At 44.2% G+C, this 18,743-nt stretch overlaps 2 protein-coding genes and 1 non-coding gene across 22 annotated transcripts in view; all 3 read right to left on the minus strand.

Moving 5' to 3' along the window:
- Positions 1–2,047: 2,047 nt before the first annotated feature.
- Positions 2,048–5,087, minus strand: LOC138809108 (HCLS1-associated protein X-1-like). 2 transcript variants are annotated; one of them, XM_069995508.1, is made up of 7 exons: positions 4,937–5,087; positions 4,164–4,417; positions 3,800–3,987; positions 3,264–3,315; positions 3,012–3,118; positions 2,797–2,887; positions 2,048–2,297 (listed from the first exon to the last, which is right to left on the minus strand). In XM_069995508.1, the coding sequence occupies exons 1-7, from the start codon at positions 4,993–4,995 to the stop codon at positions 2,212–2,214; spliced, it is 837 nt and encodes a 278-aa protein (XP_069851609.1). In that variant the 5' UTR covers positions 4,996–5,087; the 3' UTR covers positions 2,048–2,211. The 2 variants fall into 2 exon arrangements, with proteins under 2 accessions (XP_069851609.1, XP_069851610.1); XM_069995509.1 differs by lacking the exon at positions 4,937–5,087 and adding an exon at positions 4,672–4,770.
- A 403-nt stretch (positions 5,088–5,490) lies between these two features.
- LOC138809106 (ubiquitin-associated protein 2-like) overlaps positions 5,491–18,743 on the minus strand; it is a 62,955-nt gene continuing 49,702 nt past the window's right edge. For 6 of the 19 annotated variants that reach the window (XM_069995489.1, XM_069995488.1, XM_069995487.1 and 3 more), the window contains 7 exons: positions 18,428–18,509; positions 16,678–16,895; positions 16,263–16,368; positions 10,094–10,161; positions 8,339–8,536; positions 7,874–7,924; positions 6,441–7,064 (listed from right to left, as the gene is read on the minus strand). In XM_069995489.1, coding sequence (XP_069851590.1) covers positions 6,969–7,064; positions 7,874–7,924; positions 8,339–8,536; positions 10,094–10,161; positions 16,263–16,368; positions 16,678–16,895; positions 18,428–18,509 — 819 coding nt within the window. In that variant the 3' untranslated portion in view covers positions 6,441–6,968. Of the gene's footprint in view, positions 6,414–6,440; positions 7,065–7,873; positions 7,925–8,338; positions 8,537–10,093; positions 10,162–14,005; positions 14,410–16,262; positions 16,369–16,677; positions 16,896–18,427; positions 18,510–18,743 lie in introns of those variants that run through there. The other 13 variants (XM_069995495.1, XM_069995501.1, XM_069995497.1 and 10 more) reach the window with 8 other exon arrangements.
- Positions 18,575–18,709, minus strand: LOC138809135 (small nucleolar RNA SNORA58). Its single transcript, XR_011366708.1, has one exon. It is a non-coding gene; the product is annotated as a small nucleolar RNA SNORA58 (small nucleolar RNA).

Consider the following 18,743-nt stretch of genomic DNA (forward strand, 5'->3'; position numbering starts at 1 on the left):
GAACTCAGGCCTGAGCTTCTTTTTGCTCAAGGCTAACGTTCTACCACTTGAGCCACAGAACAACTCTCAGCTTTTTCTGTGTATGTGGTACTGAGCAATCAAACCCAGGGTTTCATGTATGCTAGGCAAACATTCTATCACTAAGCCACATTCCCAGGCCCCCCCCTTTTTTTTTTGGTACGGTCGTGGGGCCTGAACTCTGGGCCTGGGCGCTGTCCCTCAGTTCTTCAGCTCAGGCTAGCACTCTACCACTTGAGCCACAGTGCCACTTCCAGCTTTTTTCTTTTTGCTTATGTGGTGCTGAGGAATCGAACCCAGGGCCTCAGGCATGCTTATGTGGTGCTGAGGAATCGAACCCAGGGCCTCAGGCATGCAAGGCAAGTGCTCTACCACTGAGCCACCTTCCCAGCCCCCAGGTCTTTTTGTTTTTGGTCATGGGGCTTGAACTCTGGGCCTGGATGCTGTTCCTGAGCTCTTCAGCTCAAGGCTAGGGCTTTACCACTTAAGCCACAGTGCTACTTCCAGTTTTCTGGTGGTTACTTGGAGATAAGAGTCTCACTGCCCAGGGTGGCTTTAAACCTCGATTTTCAGATCTCAGCCTTCTGAGTAGCTAGGATTACAGGCATGAGCCACCTGTGCCAGCATGAGATAGGATCTCTTAAGATCAAGGTTGGTTCTGAACTCCTGGGCTTAATTTAACAATACATGCCTTAGGCATGCACTGTTTTTAAGGCTGAATAATATTCTCATGTATATATGCATTTTCTTTCTTTGGACACTTAGTTGATTCAGTCTTGGTTATGTGCAATGTTGTCATGAACATGAGAACAGAAGTATCTCTTCAGCATAATAATAATTTCATTTTCTTTTTTTCCTGCATGCTAACTGGGCCTGAACTCAAGGCCTGGATGCTGTCCCTGAGATTTTTCACTCAAGGGTAGCACTGTACTTTGACCCACAGCTCCACTTCCATTTTTCTGGTGGTTAGTTGGAGCTGTACAGACTTTCCTGCCTGGGTTGGTTCTGAACTCAGATCTCAGCTTCTTGAATAGCTAGGATTATAGATGTGAACAACCAATGCCTGGCTTTTTCTTTTTTTTTTTTTTTGTCGGTCGTGGGGCTTGAACTCTGGGCCTGAGCGCTGTCCCTCAGCTCTTCAGCTCAAGGCCAGTGCTCTACCACTTGAGCTACAGCGCCACTTCCGGTTTTCTGGTGGTTTATTGGAGATAGGAGTCTCACGGTCTCTCCTGCCCGGGCTGGCTTTGAACCGCGATCCTCAGATCTCAGCCTCCTGAGTAGCTAGGATTACAGGCGTGAGCCACCAGCGCCCGGCTTGGCTTTTTCTTTTTTATGCTGGCCCTGGGACTTGAACTCAGGGCGTGGGCCATGTCTCTGAGCTTTGTTTGCTCAAGGCTAGTATTCTACCACTTTGAGCTACAGCTCAAATGGTTTTTAGGTGGTTAGAGATAAGAGTTTCAAGGACTTTCTTGCCTGGTCACCTGAATAGCTAGAATTATAGGCCCAGTTTATTTCAGCTTCGTGGTGGTGAATTGGATATAAGAATCTCAAAAAAAAAAAAAAAAAGAATCTCAGACTTTCCTGCCCAACCCGGCTTTAAACCAGGATTACAGGCTTGGAGCTTACAGGGCTCATTCTCTCTTTTTATTTTTAAAAAAATTTAAAAAAAAATTTTTTTTTTGCTCTACCACTTGAGCCACAGTGCCACTTCCAGCTTTTTTCTTTTTGCTTATGTGGTACTGAGGAATCGAACCCAGGGCCTCATGCATGCAAGGCAAGCGCTCTACCACTGAGCCACCTTCCCAGCCCCTCTCTCTCTTTTTAAATTGGATGTATCTTCAAAAAAACATTGAAACTAATTCTATCATTTTTCTATTAGTACCTGACTTTTATTTATTTATTTATTTATTACTAAATCAGGTTTTGGAAACACATTAACAGACAAATAAGGAGATAGCTTCAAGTTAAGACAGTATGGGAAACCCTAAATGGTTCTAGAAAGTGAAACAGCCTGGACAAAACCAAGACCTTTAGCATAAATAAAGGTTTTATTGGTCAGTTTGGGTGAATGACAGACTGACATACCCCCAACCTACTGTTGTACACACTCCAGCCCTTAAGGTGACAGAAACAGCTAAACTTATTGACAGTGGGCAGTGAAAAGGATATGAAGGCTTCTGAAGGTTAACAAAGCTAACGGGGCCCGAACCAACGTCCTAGAAATAAATCAAGGATGGAAAAGGCATCATCTAAGGCTGGAGGTCTTGGTGATTCTGGATCTAAGGAGAAAATCATACAAAGAGATAGACTAAATGATAACTGGGAAGAGGCAAACAGAGAAATACTAGTTAAGGCTAAAGAGGGTTTTTTTTGGTTGGTCATGGGGCTTGAACTCTGGGCCTGGCACTGTCCCTCAGCTCTTCAGCTCAAGGCAAGTGCTCTACAACTTGAGCCATAGCATCACTTCCGGTTGTCTGGTGGTGAATTGGAGATAAGAGTCTCATAGACTTTCCTGCCTGGACTGGCTTTGAACTGTGATCCTCAGATCTCAGCCTCCTGAGTAGGTAGATTACAGGAGTGAGCCACCAGCACCCAGCTGATTCATAGTCTTTTTTTTTTTAATAGTTTAATTTTTTTTTATTGTGAAAATACCATACAGAGGGGTTACAATTACATGGGCAAGGTAATGAGTACATTTGTCATCAAGCATTGTTGCCTCCTCCTTTGTTTCCCCTTCCCATCCTCCTCTCCTCCCCCCCATTCATAGTCTTAACTTACCAACTCTAAGGCTGCCATCTGCTTCTTGGTGAGTTATTGTGGTCTCCCTCCGACCCTCACTGTCCACTATAGTCCGGTGCTCTTCCACTTTCTATAAGAAGCCCCAAGCACATTCTTAATATAACTTAGAGATATGATAAGGGTTTTTTTTACACAGGTCCCTCTTTGCAGGGCATTCCTTAGCTGCTTCACTCTATTCCTTTCTCCCAACTCACCCCATCTGGTTTTGTGATCTTGGTCACAGAGATACTCTTGAAGTAGGACTTGGGCTGAGGCTGCAGGACAGGACCAAGACCTTCCTGGGAAACCTGGGAATCAAGATCTAGAAAGGCAGAGATGCAGAACCAGAAGATAATGTCATAGGGGAACAAAATGGAGTACAGCAAGAAGGAACTTTAGGAAGAACAGACAGACAGAACTCCAGAATAACAAGGGATAGTCAATGCTCCCTCTCCTTGTAGACTCACCATTGTCCTCTCTGGCTCTAGGATGGGGAGTCACAGGCCACATATCATCAAACTGTAGAAGAAGCCATATATAGTAGATGAAAAGACACCTTCCAGACTGAAACCTGAAGGGTCACAAACCCCCAAATACTCCAAAGTTCCAGAACCCTTTTTTCCCAGGAGAAGTAATTCCATTTAGGATAGCCTTACAACTAATTCTTCCCTCTTGGTTGTTTCAAATGCCCCTTTAACCAAGAAGCTTTCCTGAACCTTGTCTGTCCTCCCCCCAATAATCCTGCCTTATATCTAAGAATCATCTCCACCTGAAGAAATCCTATTTTTCTCCAAAGCAGCTTACTATAGAAAACCGGTTTGAAAGTATAGGGCAATGAAGGAGCACTGGCCTAGCAATGCATGAGGCCTTGAGTTCTATTCTATCCCCACAGCACAATTCGAAAGATAAAATAAGCTAAATACAATAAGTGGATGTGGTAGAATTGATTCTAGCCATTGTTCATTAGTGGTCTCTCACTTTATGCCCAGATTTAAGTACTCACCCTATGAAAAGGTCTCGGGGACCCCCAGTCTGGTGCTGGTTTGGAGGTTTCAGTTCTTGTATCGCTCTCCAAGACCCCCCCAAAGATCTTGGGCTGATGACTATCTGGGTATTTAAGCATTGAGTCCCGAAGCGTCTGCCCCTCCCGCAGTCTCTCACCAGGTGTCTCTGACTCAGGACCTGGAAGTTCTGCAAAAAGGCGGCACATCGATGCTGGGGTGGGAAAGGACTTGGGCCCTTTAAATCTCCTTGAAATCGTCAGTCTTGTCAACACTTTCCATCCCCTAACTACTCCCTGCAAGCTCTTTACTTCACCCACCAACCTATTAGCAAACATGAGTTCTCCCTCAGGGAAATCCACACACCAGGAGGGCGGGAAGGCAAGGTCCAGGCTCCCATCTCGCCGAAGATGCTACTGAAATCGCGAACGAGTTCATCAAAGCCGAAGTTATCATAGAAACGTATCCCTCCTCTTGGGCTGAAGCTGAAGCCAAATTCCTCTGGGGACTGAGAACCACCAAAACTCGAGCTCCCAGGACCCCATGTGGCTCCTTCTTCCTCGTCCTCATCATCCTCATCTTCATCTCGAGTCATCCCTCCAAAAAAGGGATCCCTGTGGCTGAGGGTGGAGGCAGGTAAGGCACCAAGACTTCAGCCCCACTTATGGCATAGAATCAACACAAAATGGGACTAGAGTAGGTGGTCTGGGAAGCTGGGGTGAATGTTGGAGGAACAGCTGTCAAGTCAAAGCATTACTCCTGATATATCTTACTGGGTCTTCCTCTTCCTCTCGTCTGTCCTAACCTCCCAAATCCTCTCCGTTTTCTTCCGGTGTCCCCCCGCCCCTTCCATACTTCCCAAGGGCCTGCTCACCAGCTCCCTGTCCTCTTCCTCAGATCCCCATTAACTTGCCCGCCCAGGTCCCTGTTGCATCACCCAACACTGGTGAAAAAGGTGTAAGGCGCCGTTCCTCCTACTAACGGCCGCCATGGTTACGGTTGCGTGGTGACTACTCAATGTGGTGACTTCGTCCTCTCCTCCAGAGTGGGAGCAGAGGAAGTTTCCCCCAAAATACGACGAAGGGGGCCAAGCTTTCTCCGGAACACCCTTCCCTTGTCCAGCCCAGAACTACTCTCACCTCCGAAGTCCAGAAAAGCCGAAAAAGCCCCGGAAGAGGTCGAACAAGCTCATTCCCATGGCGGGACCCGGACCCTTGAGACCCTCCCGCAGCCCATTCGCACGCACACACAGCCGAGATACGCCACCGGAAATTGTGAGGCGTCCGCCAGCACTGTCGGAAAGCAAGCGCGGGGCGCGGCATTGTCGTAAAGCAGCCGCAAGGCGAACGAGCGAGGGGGGCGGGGCTGACCGATACCTGCGAGGTATCGGCCGGGCTCTCTCCGGCGGTTTACCTCCCTCTTAGTGTTTTTAGCCCAGCCGATCTGCTCGACAGGCGCTTCGGGTGGAGACCAGACGATTTCGCCAGAAGGCAGCCCTCACCTTACCAACAGACCCTTTTACCCCACTGGCCGCCCCGGGACGATGCCACAGGCCGCTACCCTCTAGACTTCTAGACGTTTGTTTTCTCCAGATTAACGTGGGTAACTTCAAATGTTAGATGGACTGAGTCTAACTAAAACTCCTTCAAATACAAATTCAGAAGCACAGAATAAAGACAAGGGAACACATGAATTCATTATTAGCTACTACGGAGTCATGACCATAAAGGATTCTTTAATATTTCCAAACAGGCTCTATAACCAGCAAGATAAAAAAAATTATAAAAGCTTTATAGTCAAGCAGGGATGTTACTCAAGCGTCCTAGAAAGGAACAAAGAATGTGAGGCTGTAAGATTTCCTCCTTCCAGCAAGTGTGATGGAATGTCTATAATCAACTACGGGGAAAGGAGGGTCTCCAGAGGCAGCCATATGGCCAGATCCCATTCTTAAAAATGACTTAGATGGGGATGTGGCTCAAGCAGTTAGGGTGCCAGTCTACCAAGCCCAAGGTTCAAACCTAGTGCTGACTAAATCCTTTTTAATACTGATTTTCAAAGCCTCTGTACCCCATCCCAAACCCATGTCTTGCCCTAGACTCTAATGCCTTTGCATGGGATTAGGTATATTTAAGCCACAGAAAAGTACTCAAGAAGCAAATATTTAGTATACTAGTGTCAGGAAGGACCCCAAATTTGTTTTGTCAGCCAACTGCAAATATTGCCCTCGAGTTCTTCTTAGTTTTATTTGTCTGGAACCATCAAAGCCATACGTATGTATTTCAACCCCATAAAGTCATTTCCTTGAAATGTTTCTCAATTCTTCCACAATCCTCCCCCTTCCCATCCAATTTTCTATCCCTTCCCTTTATGGCCTTAACTTGCTGTAGATGTGGCAGTTTCTGGAGGCAATGAAGATTTGTGGTGATTCTTTCCAGTTGCACAGGTTGTGAAATTCTTAGGGGTGAAAGGAATCCCTTCACTAGCACATTAAGGTCAGAGGAGTTCTGAAAGGGCAAAGATTTCATTTTATTCCACTGCCTTCGGGACCTATTAGAGGCCCAGTTCGTACGGTAATACTTATTCACCAAGCTGGTCATCGACGAGACTGAGGATATCCTAGACGGAGCAAGAATGGGCAGAGGCTGAAGGTAGAGTTTTTGTTTTATATATACAAGACACATTAATCCATTAAATTTGAAGACACAGTACAAAAAAAAACACTTCAACTAATTCATCTGACAATGCTGTTCATATTCATGACGCCATTTTTTGTTGTTTTGTTTTCCTAATAATAAAGGAGGAGACTTAGGGCTGTTGGGCTGATATATATTTCAGGGTCCCCCTCCCCACCTCACCCATACACCACCAGGGTGAACAGGAAGAAGGAAGGTCAGGGCCCATAGCAAAGTTTCATAATCTTGAATGCAAGGGGAGAGTAGGAAGAGGAAAAGGAAGGAAAAAAAAAAGAGAAAATACAAATCCTATAATACATACAACAGGGTGGGGATGGTATGGGAATGGGACAGACATGAAGCAGAGGCGTGGGGTGGGCCGCTGGGTGGGAGGCTGAAGAATCCCCCCACATTCCTTTCTCTCTTTGATGCTGTTTCCATAGTTTCCAGGCTGAGAAGCCCTCTCAGAAGATGGGACCGGGAGAAGAGGGCCAGGGCCTCAGTTGGCCCCCCAGCTGTAGCTGTTGTAGGCAGACTTGTTGGTCTGGGGCTTCTGCGGGATGGAGCTGGTCTGGCTACGTTGCCCGCTGCCCGTCTGCAGGGAATGGGAGGATGATGGGGAGGAAAAAGGTGTCTAGTTAGTGGGACCAATCTGTAACATCTTTAGGTGGAAATGTGCAAACTGTCTTGCTTTCTTATTCCCCTTACTTCAGACCTATATGAAATTAACTTCTGAACCATAGAAAATTGGACTCCATAGCTAGTAGAGCTCCTCTCTACAACAACATAGTTAATATTTAAACAGGGGAAAATGAAAAGAGGATAAGATATTTTTGCATTCTATCTTCTCTACCCCTCCCACTCATTCCACCCCTGGTCTGGAAAAAAAAAAACAACAACCCACAACTGAGAATTATGGCCTCTTGGAGGTGAGTGATCACAAGGTGATTTTCATTGATCTCCATGAATGCCTCAATTTAGAAAGCCATCTTTGAAAGGAAAAAAAAAAAAAAGCCCTCATTCTAGCTCTCCAGCCACCTGTGATGGAGCTCTTGAGCAGTCTCTTGCACCACCCTGCAGATCTACCCACCACCAACATCTGTGAGCCCAATTCAGGCAAAGCAAAAGAGAAGAGTCTGATGCTTCAAGCTCCAGATGCTGCCCCAAGAATCTTTTTCTGGTAACCCAGTGTTTTCCAGAGCTAAGGAAGGGGAAAGATAAAGAGGGTGTTGAGGAGGGGAGGAAGAAAGAGGATGGGGAGGCCAGAGAGCTCAGCAAAGTGTTTGTGTTTGTGTATCCTGTTTTGTGACCACTTAATCTTTTCTCTTCAAGTTTTCTGAGGCTGTGGAGGTGAAATGGGGACTAAAAAGGAGTGGGTTCAAGCATATCATTCAGTTTCATTACCTGCTCCTCCTGCTGGCGCTGGCAACAGAGAATCATCTGCAAATATGGTAGCTGAGGCAGAACCAGGATATATGGAAAATAAAGGGACAAACTTTGACAATAGAACTCCACCATTAGAAGGGAAAGCTACAATGTCAGGGAAGAGGGAAGGCTGGGAGAGGTAAAGGGAAGGTGTGACCCAGGTCTGATGGGATGAGGACAACTGTGCCATGGGAGGAGGTGGAGGAGAAAGGCATCAAAGGAACTGAGCAAAAAAGGTTTTAATCTGGCCCATTCTCTGACATTTCCCTTGCTGGCTGCTCATGTTATGTGCGCTTGTGTCTGTATGTGTTGTGTGCCCCTGGCTGGCACTGGGGAGGATTGGGTGAAGGTGGTGGTAAGGAAGGGTAAGAAAAGGAAAGGGGAGGTAGTTTTAAGGGATAGGAAGGAAGAGGAAGGGAAAGGAGAGAGGGGGAGGGCTGTTACCTGGCCATCCTGCTGCAGGTGATGATGAAGGATCTGGGAATGCGGCTGCTGATGGGGGGTCAGAATGTGCATAAAGGGGGCAGGTGGGTAGGCAGCAGCTGTGGCCGGATTTATGGGCCCTCCACTTCCTAGGGCTGAAGGCAAGTTGAAGGAGGCAGCAGGAGTACCGGAATGAAATCCTTGTTTCTCAAAGGACTGCTATTCAAGCAAAGAGTAAAAGGGATCAACAAAGGAAATCCAGGTACTTCTGAGCCCAAAGTTCCCTACCCTCAGAAGGAACAGTGCACTTGAAGTTAAGATATTCAAATCGTCAGTTCTACCTCTGTGCATTAATACCATCATGATTGTAGGCAAATTATGGTCTCTTAAGCCTAAGTTTCCTCACTTAAAAAAAAAAAAAGGACACTACTGACCTTTCAATTATAAGGATCAAAAAGGAGGATGATCATGAAAGAACTCTTTAAAATCTAATGCTATATATATGAATATATAGAAATGTGCGAACTCCTCTTAGCCTTCCTGCTCCAGTATTTGGGTAGAAATTAGAATTCAGATAGTTCAAAGGAAATGAATAGGGTTTAGCATGGTGGCCCAAGATTAAGAGGTGGCCCAAGATTAAGAAGGCCAGCCCAGGCAAAATGTTAAGACTCAAGTCTCAAAAAAAAAAAAAAAAAAAAAAAAAACAAGGCCACAAAGGGTGGTGATACTTGGGAAGTGCAAGGAGGGCTATGGTTAAAGGTCTGCCTAGGAAAAGCACTGAAAACCTACCTGGAAAACATGAGAAAGCAAAAGACCAGTAAGGTCTTGCCTATGAACTCCCTCCAAGTTCCTAATACTTCACAACAAACTTATTTATGCTAACTGGGGAATAAACATTAAGAATTACACCCAGTGGTGGTGGCTCACGCATGTAATCCTTGCTATCAGGAGGCTGAGATCTGAGGATCGTAGTTCGAAGCCTGCCAGGGAAGGAAGTCTATGAGACTCTGATTAACTACCAGAAAACTGAAGTGGTGCTGTGGCTCAAGTGGTAGAGCACTGGCCTCGAGCTGAAGAGCTCAAGGACAGCACCTAGGCCCAGAGTTCAAGCCCCATGACTGACCAAAAAAAAAGAAAAAAAAAGAAAAAAAAAAGAAAAAAAAAGTGAATAACGCAGTAACAATGTCTTATTTTCTTTTCCCACCACCAGCTTTTTGTCATGGGTTTACTAACAAAGAATGGAATGAACCAGTTTCCTTTCATTTTCTACATTTGTTCCCTTGGAAAGTGAGGAGAGGTTGGAATTGGATAGGTAAAAGGGTCGAGACAGTCGCCCAGTGACAAGTTTCAAGTTACAGGACTCACTTACCTGTTATGTGTCTCATTTTTTTCTGTGAGCTAAATTTAAACTCCTAGAGAAGCTAGTCTACAGATCATTCATTTAGAAAAGTTAGACTGGGTTTCTGACCTCTCCAACTGTTCTTGCCCACTTTTTTTTTTTTTTCCTTGCTAGCCCTGGGCACTCAGGGCCTGGGCACTGTACTGCACTTCTATTGCTCAAGGCTAGTACTACCATTTCAGCCACAGCACCACTTCTGGCCTTTCTGTTTATGTGATACTGAGGAATCAAACCCAAGGCTTCATGCATGCTAGGCAAGCAATCTACCACTAAGCCACATTCCCAGCCCCTTGCCCACTGTTTTTCTGTAATTGCAACTGCACTGCCTCTAAGACCATCTCTCCTTTTTTTTACTTTCATCCAAGCCAGGCACCTACCTGGGTTTTGGAGTACACAGAACCCGAGATATCTGGCACGCCTGTGTTACTGGAGGTGACTGATACACCTAGGGGAGGAAAAAGACATGATTAGCTCAGCTAGCTGCCTGGCCCCTATTCCCAAGATGAAGTGATATCTATGGCCTTTGTAGCAACAGCACTGCAAGGGAATTTCACTCTGATTTTCCACTCTCAAGTTAGTTCTGAGATGTAAGAATTCATGACACAAAGGCTCCATGGTCTTTTGACTTTTGGAGCATATGCACAAGTGCAGTGAGTTTTTAAAAAAATTTTTTTGAGAACAAGATGACATATTTTTAATAGCTCATTAGTACTTATTGATTTTGAATCACTTCAAAGCCAAAGAAGATATAACAAATTTAATATCCATTTCAAATAAACTCTATCTAATCAATCCTAACCTTGAAAAATAGGGTAGACTGGTCTTCTATTCTGAAGAGATAAAATTTGGGGCTCAAAATCCACACCTTCACAGAAGGTTAAGTAACAGAACAGTCCAATTTAGTGCTCAAGAGCATTCTTACTCTCACCAGAGAGCCTTAGCTCACTTAGTAATGGAGCTTGTAAGCTATGTCCTAATGATTTAAAGGGCTAATACAAAGATGAATTTCCAATTATACAACTCAAGCACTATGGGGAAAAAGGAAAAAGAGAAAGGGATAGTAGCCCATGTGGAACATATAAAATGTCATTTCAGTTACTTTAGCTTCTCCATGAAATAAAAGCTCAAATCCATAACACAGCTCACATTTCCTGTTAAAATTTCCCTCCTACCAATTTAAGACAATCAGAGTAGTAAACCCCTCATTTTAATTTATTCTCAAACTAAAATATAGATTACACTCTTCCTCCTGAGAAATAAAGCAATGGGCTAAGGAGATAAGCTACAGGATAAAGAATTTACAATCTCTCTTGAGACACTTTAAACAGATTTGCAAAATAAGTGATTGAACTAAAACTTGAACTATAAAAAAGATACATTAGGGGATGGGAATGTGACTTAGTTGTAGAGTGATTGCCTAGCATGCACGAAGCCCTGGGTGCAATTCCTCAGTACCACATAAACAGAAAAAGCCAGAGGTGGCACTGTGGCTCAAGTGGTAGTGTACTAGTCTTGAGCACAGCAGAGCCCAGGTCCAGAGTTCACATCCCTGGACTGGTTAAAAAAAAAAAAAAAAAAAACAGGGGCTGGGAAGATGTCTCAGTGCAGAGTGCTTGCCTTACATGTATGAGAGCCTCGGTTCAATTCCTCAGCACCACATAAGCCGAAAAGCCGGAAGTGGGCTGTGGCTCAAGTGGTAAAGCGCTAGTCTCAGCTGAAGAGCTGAGGGACAGTGCTCAGGCCCAGAGTTCAGGCCCCACAACCAACGAAAAACAAAATAAATAAATAAATAAATAAATAAAGCTGGGTGCCAGTGGCTTACGCCTGTAATCCTAGCTACTCAGGATGATGAGATGAGATCTGAAGATTGTGGTTCAAAGCCAGCCCGGGCAGGAAAGTCTGCGAGATTATCTCCAATAAACCACCAGAAAAATGGAAGTGGTGCTGTGGTTCAAGTAGTAGAGAGCTAGCCTTGAGCTGAAAAGCTGAGGGTCTGTGTCCACGTCCAGAGTTCAAGCCCCACAACTGACCAAAAAAAAAAAAAAAAAAAAGGTCACATTTGTGCTTATGGCCTTAGACCCTACCTTCCAGAGGGACACTCCTCTAATGTTAGTAACACTGATGGAAAAGTGTTTAGAAGCCCTGGTCCTAGTGGCCCAATTACAAGTGAGGAGTTCCCCATTCACCCACAATTCAACAGCAGTCCTTCAAACTCCAGGACCCAAATCCAACCAATGTTCAGGACAAATGCTGCCTTCAAAAGTCATGTTCACCTGGAATAATGACATTAGAATCTTCCCAATAAAAGTGGCATCTTGGGGGGAGAGGGAATTGAGGTTTAAGCTTAAAAGTAGAGCACTTGTCCAGTGTGAGGCAGTGGGTTTGATCTCTAGTACAAAAAGGGGGGGGGGAAGAGCATCTTAACTTCCCACATGCTAAAATCCAATTATTTATTTATTTGGCCTAGGGACTAAACTCTGGATCTGGGTGCTGCTCTTCAGCTCAAGGCTAGTGATCTACCACTTTAGCCACAGTGCCACTTCTGGCTTTTTCTGCTTATGTGATGCTGAGGAATCAAACCCAGGGTGCCTCATGCACACAAGGCAAGCACTCCTATCACTGAGTCACCTTCCCAGCCCTGAAATCCAATTTTAAAGAAAATAAATATAAACTATGAAAAAGAACAGAACTATAAGTTAGACATGGTGGCACACTACTGTAATCCCAGTACTTGGGAGGCAGAAAGATTTTAATTCAAGACTAGCCTGGGCCTATACATAGTGAAATGCTGTCTCAAAAAAAACAAAACTACAGAAATCAGAGAAAAAGACTTCCCAACTTCAAAGTAACATGTATACTTTAAATGCACTTAATGGGAATGATACAACAAAACTCTGAAGGACCTTAGGAGAACTTTTTTTCCCTTTCCCCCTTTTTTTCCTTTCCCAGCTGACCTTCTGGCAAAACACTGGGAGTTCAGTTATTGAAAAAGCTAAAGTTAATATTGTTTGTGTGGAAGGGTTAAAATAGAAGGTGGAACACACAAACTATAAATGGGACATTTATTTAAAGATAAACCCAGATATAACGATCTATCTACACTTGATCTATATAGTGATCTATCTATCAGTTAGGTACCCTTTGCAAAGTTGAGACTAGGTTGCCTACAGAGAAGAGAATTAACTAACTGGATCCTCAAGCTGGGTGGAAGGGGAAATTAGGTTCTAATATGCCCCTGCCCCTATCTTGTCTTATTCTTAGCTAGCTAAATACCAGTTTCTAGTCCACAAGACTTAAACTGAATATAGGGTTGAAGAGACTATAAATGCAGGAAAAACAAATAGTAACCATAAACATTAAGAGAACCTAGAAGTATTTGTTTCTCTACTTTCTTCCAACATCAGAATGTCCTGCCTATTTCCATCCTTAAACAGTAATATCATTCCAATATAATATGAGTGATTGAGAGGAGAATTAAGACTCCATCTCTTCTATTACAGCAGTCCACAGAAAAAGTTGGTCACCCTCAACAGGATGAAATTATTCCAGAGGGCTGTGGAGAAATAATTACAAGGAAATCTGAGTAGTATGATTTCCAGTTAACTAATAGTGATGGTCTCAATGCTCAAGTAAACTAAAAATAAAGGATTGGTGGTGTATTAGTGAGTAGACTTAGTAGGGACTAGAATTTCCAGTCAGGATGTCTGCCCAAACCTCTCTTATGCATCCTTACTACACACACAAGTACAAAACAACTAATAAACAAGAATCTCCGAGAAGGCATCAAAGAACTGAGAACAATGTTCCAGGTGAGCTAACTGGCAATGTTCCAAAGCCTGAATCATCAACTAAGTGATTAGTTATGATTTTATCAGATTTCAATTAGCCAGTCTGTCTTTGGGAACTAGATGTAGAAATGAAGCCTTGGAAGATAGTTCCTAACAGATTTGAACACCATCTCTGCCTTTCACCATGACATGGCACTCGAAACTTTTTTGTCCCTTCCCCTCGCACTTGTCACAGGCAAAGGGAAGCTCTAGATAGAAGAGTGAAGACATTTAAGCAGGAGGAGTTGTTTGTTTACACATACTTTCTTTACCAGCCAATCAACAGCTGGAGACTGAGGCTACTCCCCTCCCCACACCCGCCCTTAAAAACCACTGCACCGGAAAACTAAAAGCTCTTTGGCTATGCTAGCATTTGACTGAAAAGACCACCCCCCACCCTTCATCCACAGCATAAATTGGTTCCTAGTGTCCAGAAAGACATTCACGGAAAGAACGCCAGAGTTAGCTAAAGAAATACCACAGTTTATTGAAGACTACAAATATTTTTGTTACAAGTTGGAACTACATGCCTTCCAGAAATCAAAAGCAACAGCAGGTGTGTGCATTGATGTTTCAGAGGTGTTGCACCGCTTGGACTCAAAATGGGTAAGACAGGGTCAGACACATGGGGGAAGAGGGAAATGGGGGAGAGGCAAGTTCAAAAGCCCAGAAGGTATCCACCAACTCATTTTCCCCAAGCCACGCAGGCCATGGCCTCAGCTCAGCAGGCTCTCCTCAGTGGTTTGGTTTCTGAAACAAGACTTCAGTGCAAATTTATACACACACATAAAACACAGCCCCCAGCCTTGGGCCAAATTAGCTCTCAGCCGTCCAGAAATGCTTGTAAGGGGGTGGATATTTTCTTCCTAAAAGGAATCAAATACACAAAAATATATGAATTTAGAGGTTGATGAAGAATAGAATAAGAGCCCTCTGTGGGGTTGGGAACTGGGGGAGGGGGTTCTCAAAAGGCTATTATAATAGGTTTCTGAAATCTTAAGGGAAGTAAGAAGTTAGGATATCCAGAATCGGACAGTCCAACTCTCATATTGTCAACTACTATCTCTTAAAATTCTTTTTTTTTTTTTTTGGTTGGTTGTGGGACCTGAACTCTGGGCCCAGGCGCTGTCCCTGAGCTCTTCAGCACAAGGCTAGTGCTCTACCACTTGAGCGATAGCGCCACTTCCAGTTTTTTCTGCTTATGTGGTGCCAAGGAATTGAACCCAGGGCCTCATGCATGCAAGGCAAGCACTCTACCACTGACCCACCTTCCCAGCCCCGGGTATTAAAATTTCAATGGGGCTTCCAAAGATTTTCAAAATTACAATCATGACACTAAATCAGATAACAATTAAAAAGATCTACCTGTCTATTAATAATATCTAGACCTATCAGCTTAAACTAATTATTGAAAACCATGGGTGAGGGTTTTTTTTGTTTTTGTCGGTTGTGGGGCTTGAACTCTGGGCCTGGGTGCTGTCCCTCAGCTCTTCAGCTCAAGGCTAGCATTCTACCACTTGCGCCAAAGCGCCACTTCCGGTTTTTTCCTGTTTATGTGGTGCTGAGGAAGCATACCCAGAGACTCATACACACAAGGCAAGTACTCTTCCCCTGAGCCACCTTCCCAATCTGGGTGAGGTTTTTAATACCCTGCCAGAGCTTACATGAAGGTGGAGAATATAAATACTACTTCTTCCAAATTGCCATGAAACTAAGTTAAGTTTTAAGGATAATTCTCAACCTCTAGTAGTAGCAGCAATATTCTTCCCCATATTCACCTAACAGTCACACACAAAAAAAGTGGATGGAATTATGCCCAAACTCCTATACTTACATCCACCCTGCTAAAGTGAATCACAAATGTCAGGTATGAAAACAAGGCAAAGGGCCTGGGAATGTAGCTTAGAGGTGCTTGCCTAGCATGGATGAAGCCCAGGGCTCAATTCCTCAGTACCACATAAACAGAAAAAGCCAGAAGTGACGCTGTAGGTCAAGTGGCAGAGTACCAGCCTTATGCAAAAAGCCCAGGACAGTGTGTAGGCCCTGAGTTGAAGCCCCAGAACTGGTAAAAAAAAAAAAAAAAAAAAAAACACAAAAAACAAAACACAAAAAATAAACAAGGCATAGTGTACATATCTTTATTGTACATATGGAGAGGATTCCTATATTACCCTTCCTCTTAGATGTGCAAATAGGCTTTGCAAGACCAGCATACAAATGAAGGAATTGAAGGCTCCAATTCTCTCAGTCCAATTCTCACTCTACTGAGTATTCATGTCTATTCCTTTCTGTCAGTATATTAGGTTTTCTAGCCAAGGACCAAAAAGAGTCATATTTAAAAACTTAAGCCAAAGTTTATCATAGCCTGTTCGCTAAGAAGACATTAAACTCTTCTTTTAGTATTCTAGTATCATCAGTATCATACAAGTTAACACTTGCCTCTACTGACATCTAAGCAAAATTTTGGGGTTCAAAACTCAAGTCAGTCCAAATATTTTAATAACCAACAAATAACCCTTGAGCATTCCCCTCAATTATGAGTTATGAAATGTGTCAGTATCAAGTTCTGTTGGTGCTGCTCCCAGAAACTCAAGTCAGCCAACCACTAACAATCATTATGTAGAGAACAGCATACCCTCACCAACCCCATTTTACCAGGAATCAAGTCTTTTTCCTAAAGTTCATTCAGTAATTAAGCCAGGGCCACGGGGGAGCTTACCAGTGTTGTATCCATGAGACCCATATCCACTTGGCTGTTGGAAAGGGGTGGCTGATGCATTCACACTGACATTCACACCATGCTGCTTAGAAGAGGTAGGAGCCACCTGAAGGAAAAAAAGGCCAGAACTTCAATGAAATGGCAGATACTGTCTGTCCCCAATGTCCTAACTCCAGGGACTGGGCATTATGAGGTAAGGTTAGCTGGACTCCCCTCTTTAAGCCTAAGAGTAGGTAACTCCTCTTCTGATATCAGCAATTCAAGTTCCACTCCCCCTTCACAGACCAGAAACAGACCAAAGTTGCCAACTGTTTCTCCTCATTCATTACCAAAGAGTCACCTAGCTTGAAAGCAACTAGGATAGTGTCCAGGGCTGAGATCCTTCACTACAAGGAAACTAAAACTAGGTACTCACAGGGAACACAGCAGGCCCATACTGGAAGGTGCTGGGGAGGCCCGGGACCCCTGTATAGTATGGCAGGCTGGTATAACTGTAGCCAGGAGGCAGCGCCGGATTCAGGAATGTCTGCTGCGTGGTGTGGTGAGTCTGCGTCTGGTTCTGTTGGGGCTGGGCCAATGTTGTGGCTGGAGCTGGAGAGGAGGCATCCCCACGGCCAAACTTGGTGAGGTCACCTGTGACAAGAGAAGCTCACTGTACATCTTTTACCACAATACCAAGGCAGAATTACTGGTTTCATCTCACATCATTCTAGGAGATCATATTCAAAGACTCAAGTTCAATTTCTTAAACTATATGTTTTTTTTTTTACAACTCCACTTTGAACTGTTTAGCATATATTTAACACAGCAGAAGTCAAGACTAATGTTGAGGGCTGAGGACTTGGTTAAATGATATAGCACTAGGCCCTAGATTCAAATCCTAGCTCAAAAAAAACCCCTAAAGGAATAACCCCTGCCCCCCCACTAATGTTGAATAACTACAATGTCATACAGAGGGAGGTTCCTAGAACAAATTTGTTACATGGTTTCTCTGCCAGCTTATTTTGTTTCATCTCCATCCCCTTTCTTCCCATCATATCATCATCAGGCTAGACTTTAAGGACAATGTCAGACCACAGAAAATAAAGTCAGCGATAACTACAGGGAGGTAAAAAAAAAATGAAGCTCAAAACCTAATAATGAAATAAGATTACCACTGTAAAGTACAGTGAGCAGAGAACATGGGCTAATTCAACCAATGAACCCTCTAGAAAAAGGTGAGAATGGCTGAGCAAACTAAGTTATCATATGGAGAGACTAGGTAGAGCGTAAGGTTAGCAAGTATGAGCAATCCCCAGTACACACACACACACACACACACACACACACACACACACACACACACACACACACACACACACACACACACACACACACACACACACACACACACACACACACACACACACACACACACACACACACACCCCTACCTGCCACACGCCCTTCTTTAGCAGGATGATGAACCTAAATCCCTGATTTGCCACATCTCTTCTACATGTCTACTGACGACCTTTACTTATGGCAGGAACTGCACGCACACACACACACACACACACACCCTCCCTACCTGCCACACGCCCATCTTTAGCAGGATGAACACACACACACACACACACACACACACACACACACACACACACACACACACACACACACACACACACACACACACACACACACACACACACACACACACACACACACACACACACACACACACACACACACACACACACACACACACACACCCTACCTGCCACACGCCCTTCTTTAGCAGGATGATGAACCTAAATCCCTGATTTGCCACATCTCTTCTACATGTCTACTGACAACCTTTACTTATGGCAGGAACTGCACGCGCACACACACACACACACACACACACACACACACACCCTCCCTACCTGCCACACGCCCATCTTTAGCAGGATGATGAAACACACACACACACACACACACACACACACTCACACACACCCCCTCCCTACCTGCCACACGCCCATCTTTAGCAGGATGATGAACCTAAATCCCTGATTTGCCACATCTCTTCTACATGTCTACTGACGACCTTTACTTATGGCAGGAACTGAATGGGTCCTTCTCACTATTAATCAGGTTTCTGCCAATATATTTCCCTTTATTAATCACTATCCCAGTCCTACCAGAATAAGGATTGCTGGCCAGGCTACCATCCCTTCCAGTCAGTGGAGTGGTAGGTGTGGGAAATGGGATACTGTAGTAGTCCTAGACAGAGAAAGAAAAAAGCAGAGATTTATTGTCATTCATTTTCCAGCCTGAGAACCACAGGTGAATGTTGGAGTACTGCAATTTATCAACCCACTGATTAAGCTGATAAGAGAAGGCATGAACTCCAATTACTCTGGCATACACTGTCCCCCCTACCTGACCATGATCTGAGTAAGGCAAGGTCTACGGATATGCCTTTTGAATAACACATCAACAAACAACATTTTTAAG

The sequence above is a fragment of the Dipodomys merriami genome, unplaced genomic scaffold, assembly GCF_024711535.1.
Source record: "Dipodomys merriami isolate MVZ:Mamm:240054 unplaced genomic scaffold, mDipMer1.0.p SCAF_485, whole genome shotgun sequence".
NCBI classification, from domain to species: Eukaryota; Metazoa; Chordata; class Mammalia; order Rodentia; family Heteromyidae; genus Dipodomys; species Dipodomys merriami.

What these genes read in the sequence shown, in the direction of transcription:
- LOC138809108 (XM_069995508.1), bottom strand. Translation starts at nt 4,995, where the DNA reads ATGGGAATGAGCTTGTTCGACCTCTTCCGGGGCTTTTTCGGCTTTTCT. An exon ending in GGCTTTTCTGGACTTCGGAG is followed by an intron (nt 4,418 to 4,936) that starts GTGAGAGTAGTT and finishes CTCCACCCTCAG; the next exon opens with CCACAGGGATCCCTTTTTTG. An exon ending in TAGAGCCAGAGAGGACAATG is followed by an intron (nt 3,119 to 3,263) that starts GTGAGTCTACAA and finishes CTGCCTTTCTAG; the next exon opens with ATCTTGATTCCCAGGTTTCC.